The 22,567-nt window shown below is 38.5% G+C and overlaps 1 protein-coding gene across 3 annotated transcripts in view; it reads right to left on the reverse strand.

The window, feature by feature from the left end:
* The window catches only part of Trhde (thyrotropin-releasing hormone degrading enzyme), a 407,371-nt gene that overhangs the window by 376,564 nt on the left and 8,240 nt on the right, over positions 1-22,567 (reverse strand). For all 3 annotated transcript variants that reach the window (XM_039079684.2, NM_001108991.2, XM_039079685.2), the window contains exon 2: positions 16,385-16,658. In XM_039079684.2, the coding sequence (XP_038935612.1) occupies positions 16,385-16,658 (274 nt within the window). The remainder of the gene's footprint in view (positions 1-16,384; positions 16,659-22,567) is intronic.

The raw sequence follows: 22,567 nt of genomic DNA on the forward strand, positions 1-22,567 counted from the left end.
AGTCATCCTTTAGCCCTGCCTACCTACCAGCAACACATGAATTGGCCACTTTACCTGTGTGCTGCCAAGCACTGAGAGTCCTCATGCAACTGGCACTTTGATGGCACTACAGTTTCATTGTCTCTTTAAAGTTATTTGCAATATACATTGCTATCCCCATTTCATACAAGAGGCCATGGCTCCAGTCTAGAGACTTGCTTTGAGTCAGGGATGGAATCCAAACCCAAGCCCAGTGTACTGAATAGCCATGTGACTTCCACTAATGTTCCCTGCCCAGCCTGTGCTTGACACCTCTCTAACACCCTACAAAGCGTGCTGAGTACAATCCTTACACCCTCAGCCAATCCTGTACACAGCAGTTCCACTCCATCATGTGCTCATTGCCTTCTCTAGAGGACAAGTAAGTAGGATTCTCTCCACCATGAGCACCTCTTAGAACCCCACTGAGGCTGCTCTGATGGGATTTCTCATTGTGTAATGAAGTACTGAAAAGGAAGAGAGAAGACCGGAACTCTAATTCAGACAAAGGGAGTGTGTTTCATTTGATAATGCTCCCTTATCTGAAGCGCCGAGAGACAATTTTGCATTAATTCTGAGCATGTGTAGAGATAACCTAACTTTCAGCCTGACTTCCCATTTAAAAAAATTTGCATTTCATCAGAGAGACACATATAATAAATTTGCTATATGAACAAAAAAAGATCTTATTTCTTCATTTCTCTCATTGGCTTGACAAGATTGTAAGGCATTAAGTTGCAGAAGAAACAAATGAAATGGTTCCTCTGTCCATGCTGCCGCCTGGACAAGAAGCTCTGCTGAGGGCAGGAGGGGAAGATGGGAAAAAGGAAGCTTTTTGAAGTCAGAGTAAAGTGCTACTAACAACCATTGTTCATTCATGCCAAAGACTCATAAAGATCTATATTGACTTCCTTCAAAATGCATGATATTTTGAATATTTACTGACTGAATGGGCAAAGAACTATACTATGTACCCTGGAGTAAGTGTGTGTGTGTGTGTGTGTGTGTGTGTGTGTGTGTCTGTGTCTGTGTGTGTGTGTCTGTGTGTGTCTGTGTGTGTCTGTGTGTCTGTGTGTGTCTGTGTGTGTCTGTGTGTATAGAATTCCATAAGCTATATAAAATGCATATGGTACATATTTGTTTACAATTACATGCATAGTGTGTACAATCTCTGAGTGTATTTTTAACCAAAGACAATTCTCCTCTTCAAAGGTCTTGCATTTGCATTTTTGTAACTGAGAACAGATGTGCACAATACAGTATGAACTTACCAGATGATCACAGTGGAAGACCTACCTCAACTCACAAAGGTTTCATGGAGAAAATGAAACCTAAAACCGCCTAGAAGAATAGTAGACTCTGATAGTAGGATATTTCATCCTTTTACTACAAATAGTCTTTAAATTTTAAATAAAGAAATTTAATCATGGCTTCTGGGAAAGTTATTCTTAAGAAAGGCAAATAGACAGTTAGCGAGTCGTCATTACCAGGTCAAAATTCTACTCTGGATGCTCAGCCATGACCCTCTGGTGAGCTTCAAAGACCTCAGTATTCTCCTCCCAAATTATATGGAACCTTTCTTTGGAATATGTAAACCTCACTTTGGTCATCTCATTTCCTCTAAAGGTCCTTCTTTCTTTTTCTGATATATATATATATATATATATATATATATATATATATATATCATATACATATGATATATATATATATATACATTCTAAGCCCCCTTTATTGAATCTATCTAATACCTTCAAACTCCCCACCTGCCATTTTCTTCTAGGTCCCATAGGCTTAGGCAGATGAGCAGTTGGGCATGTAGGTGCCTGAAGGTGAATACAAGCTGTGCCACTAGTAAGCTACAGAACCTTGGTATCCTTTCTCTCATTTCCCTACCATTTGAAATCCAGGTGTAGCAATTACTTTTCTTGTCATTGCTATGACAAAATTCAAGACAGTTGAACTTAAAGGAGAGTTTATTTATTCGGGCTCATCGCCTCAGAAGATTTGGTCTACCGTTGCTTTGTCCCATACTCCTAGATAGAATGCCATGGTGGTTAGAATGTGAAGAGCAGGGGCTCCTTCATTTCATTTCAGAAAGGAGCAGAGGAAAGAGAAAATGGGAAAGTACCTTGAGTAGCACATGGTCCTCAGGAACATGCATCCAGTGACATACTTCCTCCAAAGCCCTGTCACCTACTTCCCATGTATCTATCATATTATGAACTTATTAAAGCATTAATCCATTCCCTATGTCAAAACACTCACTATCTGTTTGGATCTGTTAAATCCAGACCTAAAATATATGTGCATTGTTGATTACCTCTTAGGTAGTTATAAAACTAATAAAGTCAATAAGACCAACCACCTCATGGATTAATAATAGTTGATGCCCCAAACTGTCAAATTACATATTAAACAACAAGATGCTTAGAATGACACCTTGAAGCTAATAAGTGATAAATAAACTATACCTCTATGTGTTAAAATACACTGATCTGTAAGACATGTTTTCTTCTTCCTTAATAATACCCTGTCATTTTTCTGCCAAGAAACTATCTCTCCTGAGGTCTGTCTGCTCTGCTGGGTGCTAACAAAAACCAAGTATCTTTATGAAATGATTGCATGCTAAGAACATCAGATGGTGTACCTAAGAAGACTTTAATTGGTATCTGCTCTCTGGATCCTCAAAGGAATCCCTTCTAAGACATAATAGTTTAATTCTTCATTCGTGTTAACTTCTCCCAATTCTACCATTGAGTTTCTTATCTGCTGAATTTCACTTGAGTTGCTTTCAAATATTTGCAACAAATTACTTAATCTACGGATCGTACTACTCTAAAGAAAACTCAAGGTTCTCTTCCCTCAAAACCCCACCTCTCACAAAGTAATCTCTTTAAATACATTCTAGTCACCCCTTTCCTCCTACACCTGAAACTCAATACTATCAGAACTATTACCCATCCTCTTGCTGACACTCTCTCCTATTCTGCTTGGCTATCTGCCCTCTCCTGATTGACCCTGCCTTTATGCAACAGTGCACTGTACCTTTAGATTCAAATGGATCAAGCTAAACATTCAGGGGAAGAGGAGATGAGAAAAGTACTAACAGTACTGTCTGTCCTCATCACTGCCACCTACCAATGTTTCTTGACTCTTTATCAGACCAGATGGCTTTATCTCTTTTGAAATTCTGCCTTGTAGCTTCCAGGGTGCAGCAGCATGATTATCTGTAATAAGCTAGTAAGCCTCTTATTAAAGAAGGCTATGCGATACCCACCGAAGACAGTAGGTATTACACAATCAGAGACGTCCTCAGTCCTACATCTGTGTGAACTTCTCAGGCATTCGCACAGACTGTTGTTTTCTCTTTGATCTCCTTAATTATGACCGTTTTTGTTAAATGTAGCCTTTTGATATTAAACATAGCAGCGTTATCTGCTTTTGAAGTAAATAAAAAATCTTTTTCCGTGGTTTTGAGAGAGATAGTGAAACAATCTTCAGTGCCATGTGAAAACTGCATACAGATAGTGTTTGGTTTCCTACATTCACCATTTCCTCTCCAAATTAAGCCTAATCAAGAAACAGCAGCATAGAACAGACCTCGTGAGGTTTCTTCCACCATCTGGTTTGATAAGGAAGCCGAACATTAAGTAGGTGGCAGTGGCTAAGTACCAATAGTACTATTAGTACTTTTAATATCTCCTCCTTCCACTCTGAATATTGAGCACAATCATCAGAGTACAAAGGACTTCCAGGATTCTTCAGAAGATATATTTCAATTTCATAGCTATAAGTCCAACTCCCAGAAGCATTAATGTATCTCAAAGGTATATTGGGGTATCTGAATTTTAACAATAATCCTGTAAGAATCAATTAGGCTTGAGTGACAACAACCTTAATATGTGATTGCTTTCCTCCTCATTTGGAACATAACCACAGTCATTGTAACAGTTAATTTTGGTTGTCAACTTGACACACCTGGGAGGAAAAAAGCACTGTTGAAAAATGACCTCTATTAGATTTCTCTGTGGGCATATCTGTTGGGTGTATTGTTGGTGGCTGGTTGATCTGGGAGAGCTCAGCCCACTGTAGATGGTACCATCTCTGATCAGGGGGTGCCTAGGATGTATACAAATGATAGTGAATGTGAGCTTCAGAGTAAGCCAGTAGACAGGATTCCTCTCTTGTTTCTATTTCAAGATGCTATCTTGATTTCCCATGACTTCCCTTAATGTTAGTCTGTAGCCTGTAAGACAAATAAATGCTTTCCTCCTCACGTTGGTTTTGGTCAGGCTTTTGCCAGAGCAGTAGAAAGAAAACCAGAACATTGTCCAGAGACAAGTCTTCCAAGAAACAAGGATTTGGCTCTAATTCGCACCAGCAAAGATCTAAATGACGTATTCTTTATCTGTGGGTAGCCACTTCAATCTTTGAAATTTTGAGCAGGTTTTTCCCTAACCAAACAATTAAACAGATCAGAGTCAACAAATAACAAGAACAACAAAATGAAATGAGGGGGACTCTTTGGGCAACAGTGATGAAATTGATGACCCTCATACCTCTAGAGAAAGCTCCCAGTATGATAAGAAGACTATCCAAGCTCTGACCCTTTAATGTCTCTCTCAACTAAAGGATAAAATCAACGTTCCTTAACAGAATGTATAAATCCTTCATGATCTGACTTCTGAATAAAATGCCCAATCTCATTCCTCACCCTACGCTTCCTCAGTAGAGTACAACACTCTAACTCCTTCAACTCGTAAAGGCTTGTCCAAAACAGCCCTTCAAAGTAAATGCCCTAAATAGCTAGCAAAAAGAGTAATTCAAAAATAATAGCAAGTCAATCACAGTGGGAGAGTAGCAAATGGAGGGGGAGTTTTGTATCATTAGATTATGTAAAATTAATTTAATCTTAACTTGCCAGGACCTGATTTAAGAGGCAATAAGGTGCAGTCACTCGAAGTCTTTCCAGGGAAACTGAAGGAAAAGGGAGGCAACCAGAACTCTGTCCCATCTCTTTACAGAGACAGAAACATACGTGGCTAAGCGACAGAGAGCCTATCACACGCATTATCAAGTATGACTCTGCTACAGCAGTGGACGCTGCTTACCACCCAACGTGTCTGTGCAGACGGTTACTGTGCCTTTTTACTAGGCTGTCCCTGGGCTTCTACTTCATATATAGATTCTTACACCTCCGGGCATTTGATAAATAGTGGATTGTATAACAAAACCCATTAACATCTATCACTGAATCCACCATCAACCCAAGCCAGTCAGCAGGGAATAGAGATTTGCTGAGGCACACTCCATTACACTATGATCCCCTGGAAACCTTGGGGCTGGAAAATCTAAACCCTCTCCATTAACTAGATTCAGCCGCTATGGTCTCCTTCCTCTGTTATTAACACAACCCTGCAGACTACCACTCTGCCTCCCATGTAAACGCACCTGATGTTTTCAATGGTGTTCATCTTTAAGCAAATCTCTGGCCTACTCCATATTTCTTCTCTTGGGATTTAATGGAAATTTTGCAAAAAAAAATTAGAAATGTCTTTTTTTTAGGTTAGCACACAAGATAATTTACTTCGTTGTGGCGTTTTACACATACTTTGTCCTTACCCGTTCATTCCCTTATCCCTCTCTCTGCCATAATCCCCTTAACTGATCTTGCTCGCACCTTTTCTCCACACAATAGTCCCTCTTCTGCCCTTATGCCACATGCATTTTATTTTATCTTCTGTCTTTATCCCATCCTTACCTTAAGTCTTTTCTCCCTCCGTCATGGCTCCCTTTCTAGTTTTATAACACACACACACACACACACACACACACACACACACTATAGAATACTTATATGAAAGAAAATATGTTGACTGTCTTTCTCAGCCTGCCTTAAGATACTTAACCTGCTCATTTCCAGTTTTATGCATTATCATGCAAATGTCAGGATTTAAGTAAAATTCCATTAAGTATATTCTTTATCCATTCATATGTTGGTAAACATCTAGGCATGTTCCATTTCCTAGGTATTGTGACTAGCATATTAATATTCATGAATATGCACGCATTTCTGTGATAAGACCTGGAAACTTTCAGGTCCATACAGGAATTGTGTAGCTGGGTCATATGGTATTGCTATTTTTAGTTTTGTGAGGAACTGCCATACTGATGTCCTGAGTCCATTTCCACCAGCTGTGAATAGTGTCCCCCTTTGCTGACATTTGTTTTTTCTTTTTTGGTGACAGCGACTTTCACTGGAGTGAGATGGATTCTCCAAGTAGTTCTATATCCATGCATATGTATTGCATCCATTTTTCCCCTGTGAATTTATCCCTTAATAGAGGCTACTGGCTCTGCTTCTACTGCACTAATGAAATGTTTAAAAGTTCATCAGTACTATCTCCTTATTTTTTTAAAGGTTCAAACTCAACACCTACCTATATAACCTGCCCATGTTGCTGCAGACCTCACTGGATTACCCAAATCTGAATCAGCAATCTCTCTCATCTAGGAGAAGTGATCTATGTCATAGTCCCAAGATAGACATGCATGTGACTTCACGTCACTCAGTCAGTACAAACCCACCCATTATGTGAGTCCAAGCTCTCACTGGCTGATCATAGTACTTTGACTTAGTTTCCTTGCATAGAAAGCAATGATTACCGCCTTTCTGAGTGCTATGATCTACCTCATCCCTTTTGCCTCATACTATTTTCTCCAGAACCTACAGTCAGGAATGGATCCTTTTCCTCTTCTGCATCTCAACTCTGTTTCCTCAGGCTATTGGTTGACATTTCCCTGCAGAGCTCCCTATGGGCGATACACCTGTCTTTCATCATTTACTCTTTAAATTTCAATATTTATAAGAATTGCTCCTAGGGAATTTTCAGGTCCCACATTTTAACCTAATAAAAAGGTCTTGGAAACCCTTGACATTGTGACATCTCTCAAGAAATCCATTATTTGGATATCTAGTAGAATTCTACTGAGAACATGCCATCTTAGACATAAAATAGGAACTGCTGATCCTACAAAGGTCAGTAAAAATACCTTCTAGAGAAGCAACCCAGGCCACTAGATAAAGTGACAGACAGCAGAACAATGCCTATAAGACATGAGCAAACAAACTATTCTAAGAGTACCAAGGAAGGATTAACTCTCCTGGCGTGGGCAGAAAGCATTGCCTAAGGTTCCTAAATAGGTTGTAGTTCAACTCCTTTGTTACTATTTCTTTTCCTTTCTCTATGGGCTATTATTACATTTGTAATGCAATCAAACCAGAATGTCCAATGACAACAGAGCTCCTAATATTTTAAGTCCACTACAATATATGCTTAGGTTACATACAGCATAAAATCCCAATTTTGTTTTTGCCAGAAAACTACACAGAATGGCAATCCCACATTTGAAATGTATAGTCAGAATCCTGCAGTAGAAGAATGAGCATCAGAAATGTGCATTATTTGAACATGCATATCCATTCATAGATATATACATGTGTACAAACATGTTATATATACCTTCTGGTTTTTGTCAGTCTAAACAATAAAAACTAAACTTCAGATTTTGGGCAAGTATAATATATTGGTAGCCAAACAACCTTCACTAGGAATTTCCTTTTTTATTGAAGAAGATATTAATGTCCCTATTTGCCACAGGGTACTCTATAAGCAACATCTGCAGTTGGTTATCTGGTGCAGGCAAAGGCAATTAATATAGTCACCATGAGTTTTAGAATTAATAAGTATCCCTTAATGACACAGCAATATGGAAAACACACAAACTTAGAGCATATAAACCAAAAAAACGCAAGGGAGTCTGTCCCCAGAAAGAGACAAAATAGCAGGTCAGATTGTAATCCCAGCACTCAGGAGCACAGTACAGAGAGTTAAAGGATAAATTCAGTAACAGGTTCAAGGCCAAAACAAGAGAGAAAGAGACAGACAGAGAGAGAGAGAGAGAGAGAGAGAGAGAGAGTATTCTCCAATCTATTTCTAATATATTTTTCCTTCTTACTTGATCTTATTTTGTTGCTTGCTGATAACACACACACACAAGCACACACACACACACACAAGCACACACAAAAAAACTTTTACACATTTGTTAGGTTTGCTACTTTGTTTTATTTTGTTTTGCTACTTTTTTAATTGGTTGGTTGGTTGGTTGGTTGGTTGGTTGGTTGGTTGGTTTGGATTTTGGTGTTTTTGAAACAGGGTTTCTCTGTGTAGCCCTGGCTATCCTGGAACTTATTCTATAGACCAGACAGTCCTTGAACTCAGGGATCTACCTGCCTCTGACTCCTGAATGCTGGGATTAAAGGTATGAGCCACCAATCCAGGCTACACAATCATTTTTAATAGAGTAAATACGTTAGCCTATAAATCATGTTTCTAAAAGCTTAGTTTTAGAGAACAAAAATGCTTTTGTTGCCATGATGATTTTCAAGGAAAGAGCATGCCAATTGGTTCCACAGCACCAAACTGTCAGCTCAGAAAACATACATACAAATAACATTACATACATTGAATAGGTTATATTTATGAATATATACATATATGCATATGCATATGCAAACATACACATATGCAATAAAAATTTACATAAAAGAGGCCATTAATTTGAATGGGAGAGGGGAGAGGAATATGAGAGGGTTTCGATGGAGGAAAGGAAATGGAGAAAAGTTATAATTATATTATAATGTCAAAAATAAAAATTAAACACAGTGAATCTGTAGCGTAGGTTACAGTCATTCTTGATTATTTGATCTGTGGCTTCTCCAAGGTCTCTTTTTCCTATTTCATGTCCCTCACCAAGTTCTACTATTTCCTCCCTTCAAATGTCTTTCACATTTATTATGTCTTATCTACTTCCAACTGTATCCACATTCAACTCTAACTGCTACTGTACTCCAATCTGTCTTTGTTTAAAGTACTCTAGGTTCCAGTCTCCTCCTAACAACATATATTGCACATTGTGTGCATGGAGATTATCTAATAATACACAGTAAATATAATAGCTTATAATTATCTAATAGTCTAATAATATCATGACCTGAGCTTTTAACTTTCCAGTGTCTCTTTCTGTTGACGAAGTGAAATGTTAAAAATTTAACCAGCATCAAGTTCTTCTACAACTTGGCTTCAACATGCCACTCAAATTTAGGTACCACATCTCCCTTTTAAGATATCTGAATGTCATCTATTTAAATGAGAATGAGTACTATGTTAAGTACTAAAATTATGGTTTTATATACTTACCTCTTATAAGGTCAATAACAACTGTGATAGTCTTAAAAGGGAGCTTCAAATTCTGTGACACTATTCCCATTGAAAGACACCATGTGCTACTTCCCCTAGAAAATGAGGCAAATGACTACTGGCTCACATACCACACAGAAGCAACACTGTTCAAATTCTTAGAATGAGTCAGACAGAGCATTCAGCCCATCTTGCAAAAAGAAAAGAAGATAAAGAAGATGGTAGTGAATGTAATCAATAAAATCATTAATAATAGAACAAGTGGATCATGTAACCTCTTGGGAAAGCTGGAGTCACAATTAACTAGTCCACCAACATGAGGCCATCTGCCTCAGTGCCTACAGGTTAGCGTCGTGGAGAAATGAAGAGTAAATAGCCCATATGTAAACTCTAACTTGAGATTCCATGACCGTCAACATTAAGTAGAGACACTTAGTAGAGACGCTCTTGCTCTGACCCCAGCTCTTAAGATAGACCCAGGAAATGAGCCAAACCCCCAGACCCTGTGAAACAGGGATAAGTCATTATGGACTCAGTATTTTTTTTTTAACTCTTGACTCAGAATCAATGAGCAGAATTATTTTATTGCTAATTCTTAGAATGATATCCAAATCAGCAGTATTAACTTGAACCAATTTTGGAACTAAAACCTTTTCATAAAAAAATTTAGAAACATGAAGCATTACTTTGGGACTAGAGAGTGTACAACAATTGGCAAACCCTGGAAATGGGAGGGGTGAGCAGAAGCCTGTGGACCTCAGAGAGGTGGTTAGCAAGGACTCAAAGGATACTTACAGTGAGTGTTTTTTTTTTTTATAGTGAGTGTTTTTAGAAGCTGGGTAGATAGTTCACTGGGCAAAATGGTTCCTATGATAGCATGAAAACCTTAATTCAGATCCATAACAACCACATAAAAGCCAGGTATTATAAATGTCTGGTTTTCAGAGACAGGCGTATCCCAAGGGTTCACTGGCCAAACATTCTAGGTGAGATGATAATCTCCAGGTGCAGTGAGAGTGCCTATCTGTCAAAAAAAATGAACAATAGAGGAAAATATTCAACAATTTGTGCCCCCAATGTGTGCACATATGGATGAATAAATCTGCACATATACTTGACCGCAAGTACACACACACACACACACACATATGTATATACCATAATACATATAAAAAATAAGCAGAAAAAATAAGCAGAATAAAGAATGGCTTTTGTTATACACTACAAGAAATGATTGCTGCTTGGTTATCTTAAGTACCAAGGAAAATATGGAATGCATCTACAGAACTAAAATTTTTTTAGCAAAAAAACGTGAACGCAGTACCTGATTCTTCTCACTAGCTTTGAGTTTTATAAAAAGAGATGACGTAAAATTAAGAATTAACTGTCTAATCTTAACAATAATTTAGAAGTAGAAAAGAGCTAATTTAAACAGTTTCTCTCTCTCTTTTTTAGCCTCATTAGATGGAAGATTATCAAAGTAAAGAACAGTTTTCAAGAAAATAATAATAATATAGATCACCCTCATGAAACACAGCCTGAGGCTAAAGCAAGAGCCACTGTTCTCTAAGCCCTCAGATCCTCTTGAAGTAGTACCCCAAGGCTTTCTCAAAGAGAAGTGTCTTTACAAAAATTATAAAGGCATGTCTCATGAATTCCCTGTGTTAAATAATGAGTATATGAGAATCTTTATTCCACAAAGCCTCTACACAGAAAAGGTTTATCTTAAAGACATCTATGGGTTTAGTCTTGTCTGAGAGAATGGATATAGCCTGATTGATTAAAATCCAATAATGATTTTCATAAGTATACTTGCTTAGCAGTAAAGTTACAGAGCTTGTGGAATTCAGTTTTGCCCATAGAAGAATGGAGCTGAGGTTATCCTGTTGTAAATACAAGCTATTCAGTATTTGGAAAAGAAATTCTTCAAAGGCAAAATTAAAAGCCCAGAGGATGATGTTAAATGCCCAGAAAACAACTCACAGGGAACAGCACTGAGACCTCGCTGAAGAATTGGTAAGACTAACCAGTTGGATTTCGGGCTTGCTTCAGGACATTGACTACTGGGGTTTCCTGTCATTTTCTGTTCTGCAATACAAATGGCTACTACAATCATGTTCTAACCTTACAGTGCCTCTGGGTTGTAGGATATGGAAGAAGAATGAACTACTTGATTTTCTTCAAAACAGGTCTTCAGGGTGAGAAGGGATCTGCCCAAGAAGTCAATCTGAGTGACCTTGTCTGTGCCTGGGTCTCAGCCAGCTTGTAAGATTGTGGATCTGAAATATAATTGTGATGGTATTAACAGGATGATGCCCATTATAGGGTATATATTCTATGTGTGTGGGCTAGATGTAATTCATGAACAGAGAGTGTAGACTGTTAATTTTGAAACAAGACCAAAAAATATCAGTATTCCTTCCTTCAAGCGCTGGCAGGCATGCATGCTTCTGTTGAGCCTAGACTACCATTAGTAACTCATTTCTGAAAAACACTGTGCACAGCAATAATAAAGTCTGACATCAGAAACAACACCATACAGCTCTCACATAGCTAATTAGGACATTTACTTTTGATGTTTTGTCCTGGATAATTTTGTGTCAACTGTGACACAGGCTAGAGTCATCTTTGAGTAAGGAACCACAGTTGAGACCATGTCTCCATCAGACTGGGCTATAGAAAAGTCTGTGGAACATTTTCTTGATTGGTAATTGATACAGAAGAGGCTACCATTGATATAGATGGTAGTACCACCAGGGCTGTCCAGGGTTCTGTAAGAAAGCAGGGTGAGCAAATATGAGAAGGTAGCCAGTAAGTAATAGTCCTTCTTATCTGCTGTGTGAGTTCTTGCATTTGGGTTCCTGTTCAATTTGAGTTCCTGCCTTGGTTTCCCTCAATAGACTAGAACTCTGGATACGTGATCCATATAAACCCTTTCCTTCCCAGCACTAGAAGCCCTAACTGAAACAGTATTATCAACTATCATGTAAGAAATTGAATCTCTCTAATGCTGCCATATTTTTAAGCAATTCTGGGTCATGCAGACACCACACGCCAATGCCATGGCCCACAGCTCCAGCTGACCTCTCAGGACACAAATAATAAACCTTCAAATACCAGCTCAGGTGATTCTGTCCCTGACTCTAAGAGGCAAGACATCATGTTGCCCCATCTGAGAGCCAGACAACACTAAGCAAAGACAAGTTGTTCCCACTGTGTGCTTCAACTCCATACCACGAACATTACTATTGACATAATAAAACCGTCATATAAGGGAAACCCATCTTATAGTAGCTTGTTTTGCCAAGACAGGAATGAAAATAGCACAGTAAAGGAAGAAGACATACTTTCAGTTCCCAAACAAGAAAACTAGAAAAGGGAGAGATTAAATAATGAATTAAGTCATGGAGGAGCAAGGCAAGAATCCAGGAACAGATAAATCTGATGATAAAACCCCATCTGTAGTCATTCTCCCACACTAATTTCCATACAGACTTCCTACCTCTATATCTTCCCCTGATAACATTTCCCCAACTAAGCACAGCATGCACATAACATCTTCTTCCCTAAGACCAAGTCATCATTCAGAATATTACTCCATTCTCCTTCATGAGACACATCCCTATACTGCAATTGTTAGCAATTTCTTTGTCTTCCAATGGGCTTTGGATTTTTTTCCTCCTACTGGACAATTAATGAATACTAGTGGTACTAATTCATATTGGTGACTGTGTTCTCCTTAGGTGCAGTGCCTGATTATCCTCCTGAATTGTGCTCCCAGATTAAGGCTAAAATCTCACTGTATACAGGATTGCAGGAGGTATTCTACAACTCTGAAACAAACTGAGCACAAAAGAACACAACTGATCTGAAGACTGTTGCCAAGAGAAATAAATGGCAAATGTAAATTGACTGCTAATCGCCTAATTTAGGCGTCAATCACCACCATACATGCTACATGTGTGAATGCTGCTGCTTCTCATTAGAACACAAGATCCCTAGAAGCAACTAGGGTTTTACTATTTTCTGCAGGATGACCACAGTGTACAACAGTATCTGATATCTGGCCCATAAATGTCTGTTGGAGAAGAAAAGGAATGACCAAGTACTACAGAAAACAGATGTGAGTCAAATGTTATAAGATCTTTCAATTCTTCAAGAGAAGCCAGAAGTTATTTTATGTGCAACCTCTCAATTCGAAAACATTAACTACTATTTAGAAAAAAAATGTTAAGCTGTTTTAGAAATGGATAAACGCAATGCATTTGGAGACTAGGATTAAATATCTAATTTGCATTGGCAACCCCCATACAAGAGGGGGGCATCTTAGATTCCTGTTTGTAATTATTTCAACCAGTGTTATACAAAGTTTAGGCAGTTTTCAATGCAGATGATGATGGTGACGAGGCTTGCTGTAGTATTCGAATCCAGGCCACTGTGAGAGTCAGCTCCTTGTTATTAATCTGCTTCTCAATTTCCTTCCTCACAGCTCAAACAAAACTGCTGCAGCTTCTCAGTGGATATGACCACCTGGACCTCCCCAGACCATCCCACAACCAAGATGCTAGAGCGAAATCTCTTCTCGTTCCAGATGCTAAGGGTTGAGAAATGCCATTCCCACATGCCCTGCAGTAATAAAGGGGAAAGTCAGTGAGAAGAAAAACAGATTGGATTTCAAAGGGGTGACAGAAAAAGAGAGTGGAGTTTCAAACTGTATTTCCACAGTTGATAAACAAGGGCTCCCTATGGCCGTTCTGTTTTTCTTTTTACTGATTGTGGTATTTTTAGATTATACAGTCTGAATTTTTCTTTCAGCTGAACTTTACAACGTTCTCTGCTACCAATGCTTTATCTTTTCCACATTAAAATTACGAAGTGTAAGTGTAAAAAGTGTTTACTGACAACTTAGAGATTCTTAAGAATACAAAGTCACATCTAAAAACCTTGAGTGGTTTTACAAAGGGATCACAGCAGCACACATGGTTATGTGGGGTTGAGGATACTTTTAAGGTCCTCTAAAGAAAACATACTAGGCAGAAGCACTTCTAGGGTACTTTATGCTAGCTAAGCCACCGAGAGTCAGTCATCAACTTTTGAAGACACATAAGGAGATGAGATGTGTTCATGTTCCTTTGTGTCCTTTCCTGTGGTCCAAGGAATACAGCCTTGAAGTGTCCGTAGCAGAAACCAACAAGCATCAGAGGAATTCAACATTTCAAATTATTGTAAGTCCGAAAGACTAACATGCCGGCTAGGCCTCTACACTCAGCATTAAGGGTATTATTTTAATGATTACACAGATGAATTCACGCTGTAGTTTTTCTATAATGGCATTAATTTTGTATGCAAGCAGATTTTACTTTTTTAAAGCAGGCTCCACAGTGATTTTCAATTAAAAGGAACAGTGAGGAAAAATTCTGTAGCCAAAACTATTTTTCAAAATTTAGGTTATTATAGAGCTATGAATCTCTACAGATTAAAAACATAACTTTCTATTCACTTATCGTGTTGTGTTCAAGGAAAATGGAATGTAGGAGCTATGTGATGGAGAAGACTGCAAGGTGAATTCTCTCAAAGGCACACAGGTCAAATGGTAAAAGAGTCCCTGGATACAGGAGAGAAAGCCTAAACCTTAAGGACAAACTAAGAGATTTGACTTGTGGGTTTTTTTAACCCTGGAAAGTTTATTCACTCTATTTAAACCCAACTACTCTTGTGGGAAAAGGAGAAACACAGTGCTTTTATAATTGATGTGAAATTTAAAATAGATGCATAGCTATTGTGAAAGAAATTGAAGTGAGAAAGAAATTGTTCATTCACAATGGCTTAGTCTTTCATGGCACAGCGCAGTAGGAACATGCTTAGAACATGCTGATGTCACTAAAGAGGGCAGCAAAGTAAGCCACTGAATATTTGTCATAAATTTAGTGCAGACAATCCCTGCAGTACCTCACATTACCTACGAAGAGTAAATGAAATAAGCACACAATGTAGGTTAACAGCTATACTAAAGTTTCTTGGATTTTTAAAATATGCTAAGTATTATAAGCAAATGTAAGCATATACAATGTGGTGGTTTGAAGGAAAATAGCCCCCTTGGGCTCCTAGCAAGTGGCACTATGGACCCCCAGTGTAGGGGATTGTTGGGGGGGTGGTGATGGGAGGTGGTAGTGGGGGGTGGGTGGGAAGGGAACACTCATATAGAAGGGGAGGGGGAGGGTTAGTGGGCTGATGAACAGGAAGCTGGGAAAGGGAATAACATTAGAAATGTAAATAAGAAATACCCAATTTAATAAAAATGAAAAAAAGAGGTGTGGCCTTGTTGGAGGAAGTGTGTCACAGGGGATGGGATTGAGGTTTCAAATGTTCAAGCCAGACCCAGTGTCACTACCTGTTGACTATTGATCCAGATGTAGAACTCTTGGCTCCTTCTCCAGCACCAGGTCTGCCTGCATGCTGCCATGCTTCCCACAAAGACAATAATGGACTAAACCTCTGAAACTGTAAGCCGGCCCCAACTGAATATTTTCCTTATTAAGAGTTTCCATAGTCATGGCATCCCTTCACAATAATAGAAACCCTAACTAAGACATATAAGAACTGAACAAAAATTTTCATGGAAAGGACAAATACCAAGTGGGTTCCTCATGGAGAGGGCAAGGCAGTGAGGTCGAGAATTAATGTTCAGGGACTTTAATTCTGTTATATATGATTTTCTTCCTCCTCAGATATGGCTACTAAGCATGTGGAGTCCATTGTATCATTTGTCACGTTTTCTATACATTCGCGAGAAATCATTAATAGAAAGAAGCAATAGGAATCAATTCTTGAAAAGGCAAGAATTGTTTTAGGCATACCCAGAAAATGCACCCAGGAAAACAGGGGATAAGGATGGGTAGAGGAATAGAAAATAGAGTGTTAGCGGGGTGGGGAAATAGTTCCTGTTTAACTTGGAAACGAGGATTACATTTAACCTCCGATAGCTAAAGACTTTGGTTTGTCAGGTGTGAAGACACTACGAGCAATGCCTCTTATCCTAGAAATCAGGTTACTTTACAGGGTGTACATTATGCAAACATCATTAGGCTGAAAATACTTACTACAACCCCACTCTTGGTAGTAGTTTCTCTGTATGTGAAGTTGCAAATCGCCCAGGCTAAATAATATGTGGACATGAGAGGGGTCTGTGAAAAGTGATCTGTTACCCATCCATCTTCCTCAAACACAGATGTTTCCACGGGCATGTTGGAGAGAGACAAATAGGTTGCTTGATGTTTGATGCTGATTTTGAAAGTGGCCTTGTAGATTGGTTCATCAAAACATGGAAATGCCTTCCTGGCATGTGTAGGTGAAAACTGAGTAACACCGAGGAATCTGGAAGAGAAACAAAAAGGAGAAGATGACATACCAGTTACATGTATTGCTTCCATTCAAGAAATGGCCCCCATTGCATACCTCGCATGGCATATTTTGATTAATCTGAAAATATACATTTTTCTGAATTGTGCTTTCATTTGTGAATAACATAAAAAATGTATAATGTACTGCCCTAAAAATAAAGGTTCTTTAGGGAAGTTTTTGTCTCTGTTAAAGTAAACTGGATAAACCCGAGCCGTACTTGTTGGATGAAACAACTACACTCTACAGAGAAACAACTCGCAGGCACATTGGCAAACACTGAGGAATAATGGCTCTGTTATTGTGTATATCACATTCCTCCCTGAAGCCTAGGGCATGCAGCATATACAGATAATAAAACTGAGATCTAAATGCTGTCCTCAAATGGCAGGGAATGCTTGCAGGCTCTCACTGGGAAATATCCATACCCTAAAAATTGAAATCATGAGATCCACCTATGGCAAAATAAATGGCTTTGAAAACCATTAAATCTTGGTGTGGATTCTGGCTCCAAAATTTCTTTTACCCATGCCAATTTTAATGATTCTAAAAACTTCCTCCAAATAAAGAAATGCTCAAGTCTAACTTCAAAAGTATTTTAAAGCTCAAATGGGGGGATAAAAGGGTGTAAATCCCCATCGCTGTGAAGAGCTACAGCAGGCAGGCAAAGGGCAGCCATCACGGGCTCACAAGACCTTCACCCTTCCTTACCTCCGTGATTTACAGTTAAAATGCACAGTCTGGAGACTGATGACTTTTAGAAGAATGGTTCATCTTATACATGGATTTGTCTTGTTTGCTTGGTTTGTTTTGTCAGTTTTCTTTCTGGGGCGGGGGGGGGTGAGTTTATGTTACCCACATCAGCTGAAGTCCAGAAAAATTACTCTGGCATGATGGAATTTGAGATCTGTGGTAAGGTGAGACCATATTTATACACTTTTTATTACAGTATTGTATTGGAATGCTTTATTTTATGGCTAGCTGTTAATCTCTTAGTATTTCTAACATAGAAATTAAATTTTATCATAGATGTGTACACACTGGAACAAATATAGTATATATAGTGCTCAGGACTAGCTATGACTTCAGGCATTCACTGAGGGTCTTAGAATGTGTTCCTCCTAAACCACTACCCAAAGAGTACGCATGGACAGACCCATGGCTCCAGCTGCATATGTAGCAGAGGAAGGCCTTGTTGGGCACCAGTGGAAGGAGAAGCCCTTGGACCTGCCAAAGCTGGACCTCCCAGTGTAGGGGAATGTCAAGACAAGGAGGAAAGAAGGTGTGGGTAGTTGGGGGCGGGGAACACCCTCATAGAAGAAGGGTGAGGGGGGATGGCATAGGGTGTTATGAATGGGAAACTGGGAAAGGGAATAATATTTGAAATGTAAATTAAAAAATCCAATAAAAAAAGAATGTGTTCCTCGTATGTCATGGCAAACTATTATGATACATACATAATACATACATACATACACACATGTATATAACATAAATATGTAAAGACAAGCACATATACATCAAATACATACAAGTTTTCTGATACGGCTGTATTTCCTTAAAACTAATTAGAGGACACTTCAACATGCTTTCATAGTCTACAGTTACAAATGGAAGACACTTAAGTACCTTAGGAACATTCCTATAATTAAGAAATAACATAATAAAAGCTGAAGAGTTTGGCTATGAGATTTTCTGTAACGCACGTCAGCATGAGACACTTCATAAGACATTAATAAGTTCTCAAGATTTTTCGTTCAAAGGTTCTTTCTTCTCTAAGTAGATCATCACCATGCCCTACCCTATAGCTCAGAGTATATGTGGCCAATATTGCATGATATTCTTTCCTATAGAACTCAAACGTGGCTTTACAGCTGAGTCTCTGCATGTAATACAGGAAGATGTTGGCCGTCACTACTTGAGAGCATCCTGAGTTTGACTTACTATCCAATCTCTATATGTTGCCATAGCTATCAGATCTTACTGGCTATCTCAGGGAAAACCATGAGGTGTAAATATTCACACCGTTTTTAAAAGTATGGAGTCCAAACTTACTACCATTTATACATCTTAAAGTTTCACTTTTGAAATAAAGCTAAAGGAAGGGTTTTTTAAATTGATTGTTTAGGAAGGGTTGAAAGTTTCTTTCAAATAGCACTAGGCTTCCACATACCAGACCTGGCTAAGTCATTTAACTGCCCAGACTTATTTTCCCATTAGTAAAAAAGAAAATATTGTTTTCTTGGCCTTTCTCACTAAACTGCCAAAATGATAAAATGCAATAATATGTGGGAAAGAAGTTTTAGTTATAAATCTTCATACAAACAAAGGATTAAAGGTGGAAGAAATATTAGAAATAAATTATTCCACTCCTATAAATTGCTAAAATAAAAATGTACACCCATAGACACACAGGCAATTATACCAAAGCTAGGCCTAGAATTCACATAGTCTCTATCTAAATAAAAACTAAATACATTCTAAAAGCAAATAAAATTAATTTTTATCTTATAAAGTGGTTGAATTCAACTCTAGGTAATTATGAATATCCTTTGAAAATGTAGGTGGATCATAACTCCTTTCTGGGTATGTTCTGCTGATGGTAATACAGTTCTGCACGATGTCATGCCAGCACCTTTATGTTAAAATGCACTCACTTCCCACACTTTATATCACATAGTGCTTGAAAATCTTATCTTCCAGCTTATTAATTAAAAAGAAAAAAAAACTACAGGGCTTAGTTTTTCTCTCCTGGGGCTATTTCAAAGATACGGTAGAATTGCATATGTGAGAAGAAATACTTCCTTTTTGCACTCAAGTATCTGAGAACTTCAGTTTCAATCTTTGAATAAATAGATGTATTCTTCTGTGTGAAACGTCTCACTGTACTGGGTACTTGGATTATTTTTAAGAAGACACAGTCATTTGTTCGTAAAGTCTTTATAATCAAATTAAATGTGTGTGTACAAGTGCAGACACATACACAGAGAGACAGAGGGATGGAGGGAGGGAGGGGGAGGGAGGGGGGATGGAGGGAGGGGGAGGGAGGGAGGGAGAAGGAGAAGGAAAACTGAGAGTAACAGAAAAACAAATCTGTAAGAATGCATCATCAAAGACACTATAATGAAAATGTATCCACTTTTCATTAAAAAGTAAAAGATGTCTTTGGCATTAAGTAAATAAAGGGTAGGAATTTATTAAACGTAAAGATCTAAGTACATCTTAGCCCATACAAAATTAATAATACAGATATTTATGCACAGGAAACACGTTGTGCAGCCTTTTTTTGCCTTACTTGGTAAATATTGATAGGGGTGGTAGCCCTTTAAGTCAGGGTTGAAAAGAGCTATCAAGATCATCCAGCAGCTTTTTCCTGTAATTAATATTCTTAATGAATTCATACACACAGAATATATCTATGCAAAGAGGGCCACCATATATTCTGATAATGTCTAAATGAGGAAATACCAATTTCACAGTCTGGCACCTGAGGATGCTTGCGATTGAATTTTAATTCAGTATTTAGGAAAATCAAAAGAGGTCCCTTGGTAAAGAAAGCCAGCTAGGCTGGGTTGCATTTAAAGTCTTTTCTATATTCAAGATCTCATAACTAGAGAACTAGAAATAAAAAGTCCCCAAATAATGGATTTTTCTTTTTAAAAAACAATAAATTTCACTGCCAGTAAATAGATGGTGCATGGTCTCCAAAGTGTTTGCTCCTCTCAATCAATTCAAAGTTTGGGAGAAAAAAGAGAAATATATATGGCTTTTATTTTTTCTGTAAGGAGCGTCAACCATGACACTATATCTAAATACAAACTTAAACAGGTATTACACCGAAACCTAAGGCAAACAAGGAAAACATATGAAGTTGTATTTTCTTAGACAGGTCTTCTTGGCCTTGACATTACAGGCATTTTATTTGCCTTCCCACTACAGCCAGTGGAATCTTCTGTCCTGGGTTCAGAGGATCAAAGCTCTGAACACTGACGCTTTTCTCTGGAGTAAAGAGACCTCAGCTGGGAACGAAAAGCCCCAATTACTCCAAGTCTTTCTGGGTAAAGGAGCATGAGGATTGTCCTGAGAACTTGGATGAAGTTTAAAGATCAGAAGTGAATGGATCGTAAGCGGACCATAGTGAACACAAAAAAAGTCCTTTTAGAAAGAGTTCGACACGTATGTGGAGCTGCTACTGTTCTTCAGGCTCTGGTCCTATCGAGCTTCAGTGTCTACCTCTCACTGACCTCACCCTGATATTTCTCTTCTCTGACAGTCAGGACCAGTTTCAGACAGACGCCCTCAACCGAGAGCAGTACCTGTAGGATTTTTAGAAACATAATTTCATCTCCACTGTGTACATTTCATGATCATCTTCAATTGGGGGAAAAGGAGACTTCTTGCTCTCTGTCATTTAAAACATCAAAGGGGCTTTCTAGAAAGGGTTGGTTTAGAAAAGAAAATAATGATTTTTGGTCCCTGAGTTAATTTGAGGTGAGTTTGAGGTAGTGGCAGAATGCCAAGCATGAGAAACACAAGAAATTAATTAACATATAAAACCACTTTTAAAAACAGCATGGGTAGGAGACACACACATTGTACTCATACACACACGCACACACACACACACACACACCTACACACTTACATACACATAGACACAGAGACATACACACACAAACGTGTACTCACATAAAAAGAGCAAAAAGAAAAACAAAAGAAAAGAAGACAAGGACAAGTGTCTCATTGTCTATTTTCCTCTCGATCTCCATTTTTTTAAAAAAATGTCATTTTTATCTTTTAATGAATCTGCTTATTAGCATAAAAAATGCCACTCCCCAAAGAGACAGTCTAGAAGTGTCATTCCAAGAATATCACTTTAGCATAACTAGAAAAATGTAAGCAGCATGCATGTATTTTAATTCTCGGCTATCTAAAACAAATTATTTGATTTTTCTCAACAATTTGTCTATTTGACATTTTGACATAAGAGGGAGGGCTCAGATCTCTGCGTTGCCTTCGAAGGGTACAAAGAATTGATTTCTTATTCCTGCGGAAGTTCGCCAGGCAAGCTACTTGTGTCAAGTCATTATAATAACATTTAGCAGAGGCAATGCATTAACGTTGGTTGATATTGCCAACAAATTACAGTATGTGATACAAAACAGTTTCTGCTCCATTATTTTCGGTTTGCCTTTTTCATAAAGGTAAAATATGCAGAGAACGCTAGCATTTGCATAACACTTAGCATGAAGATTGATTCATGACTTTTCAATTACAATCCAACACAACCCAGAGAACTCCACGCACGACGACAGCGCACAGTTGCAAGGTTGTCATTCGGGCCTCATCTATGTGCTCAGCACATATCATGCAGGGAAAGGATATTTTTAAGATTTATTCACTTTTTAAACCTCATGTGAATAGATGCTTGCCCACTGGTATGCCTTCAGGAGGGTGTCAGAGAACAGGAGTTACAGTGAGCTGCTATGTGGGTGCTAGGAATTGAACCCCGGTCCCCTGGAACAGCAGACAGTGCTCTTAACCACTAAGCCTTCTCTCCAGCCCCCCAACAGTCATTTCTATAGCAACCGCTACTGCATTCCAGTGTCACAAGAGTTCAAGGTCAGTCACAAAAGCCGCCAACCCAAGTCAGTCACCGCTCACCACTGTGACTGCTCTGTCACCTGGTCTTAGAAGCCTCACGTGCCCTTTGAGAGTCCGCCAACTGACAAGGTCACAAAAGTTGCACGAGTACCATTTCAAGTTTAGGTTGTTAATCAAAATGCAAATTGTTACTCAATGACAAAACATTTTAAGCCAAAATGGGTCTTTGTTTAGACTGTGTGTTTTTATGTACTTCAATGAGTCATTAAACCTCTGCCACT

This window comes from Rattus norvegicus, chromosome 7, assembly GCF_036323735.1.
Source record: "Rattus norvegicus strain BN/NHsdMcwi chromosome 7, GRCr8, whole genome shotgun sequence".
Classification (NCBI taxonomy): domain Eukaryota; kingdom Metazoa; phylum Chordata; class Mammalia; order Rodentia; family Muridae; genus Rattus; species Rattus norvegicus.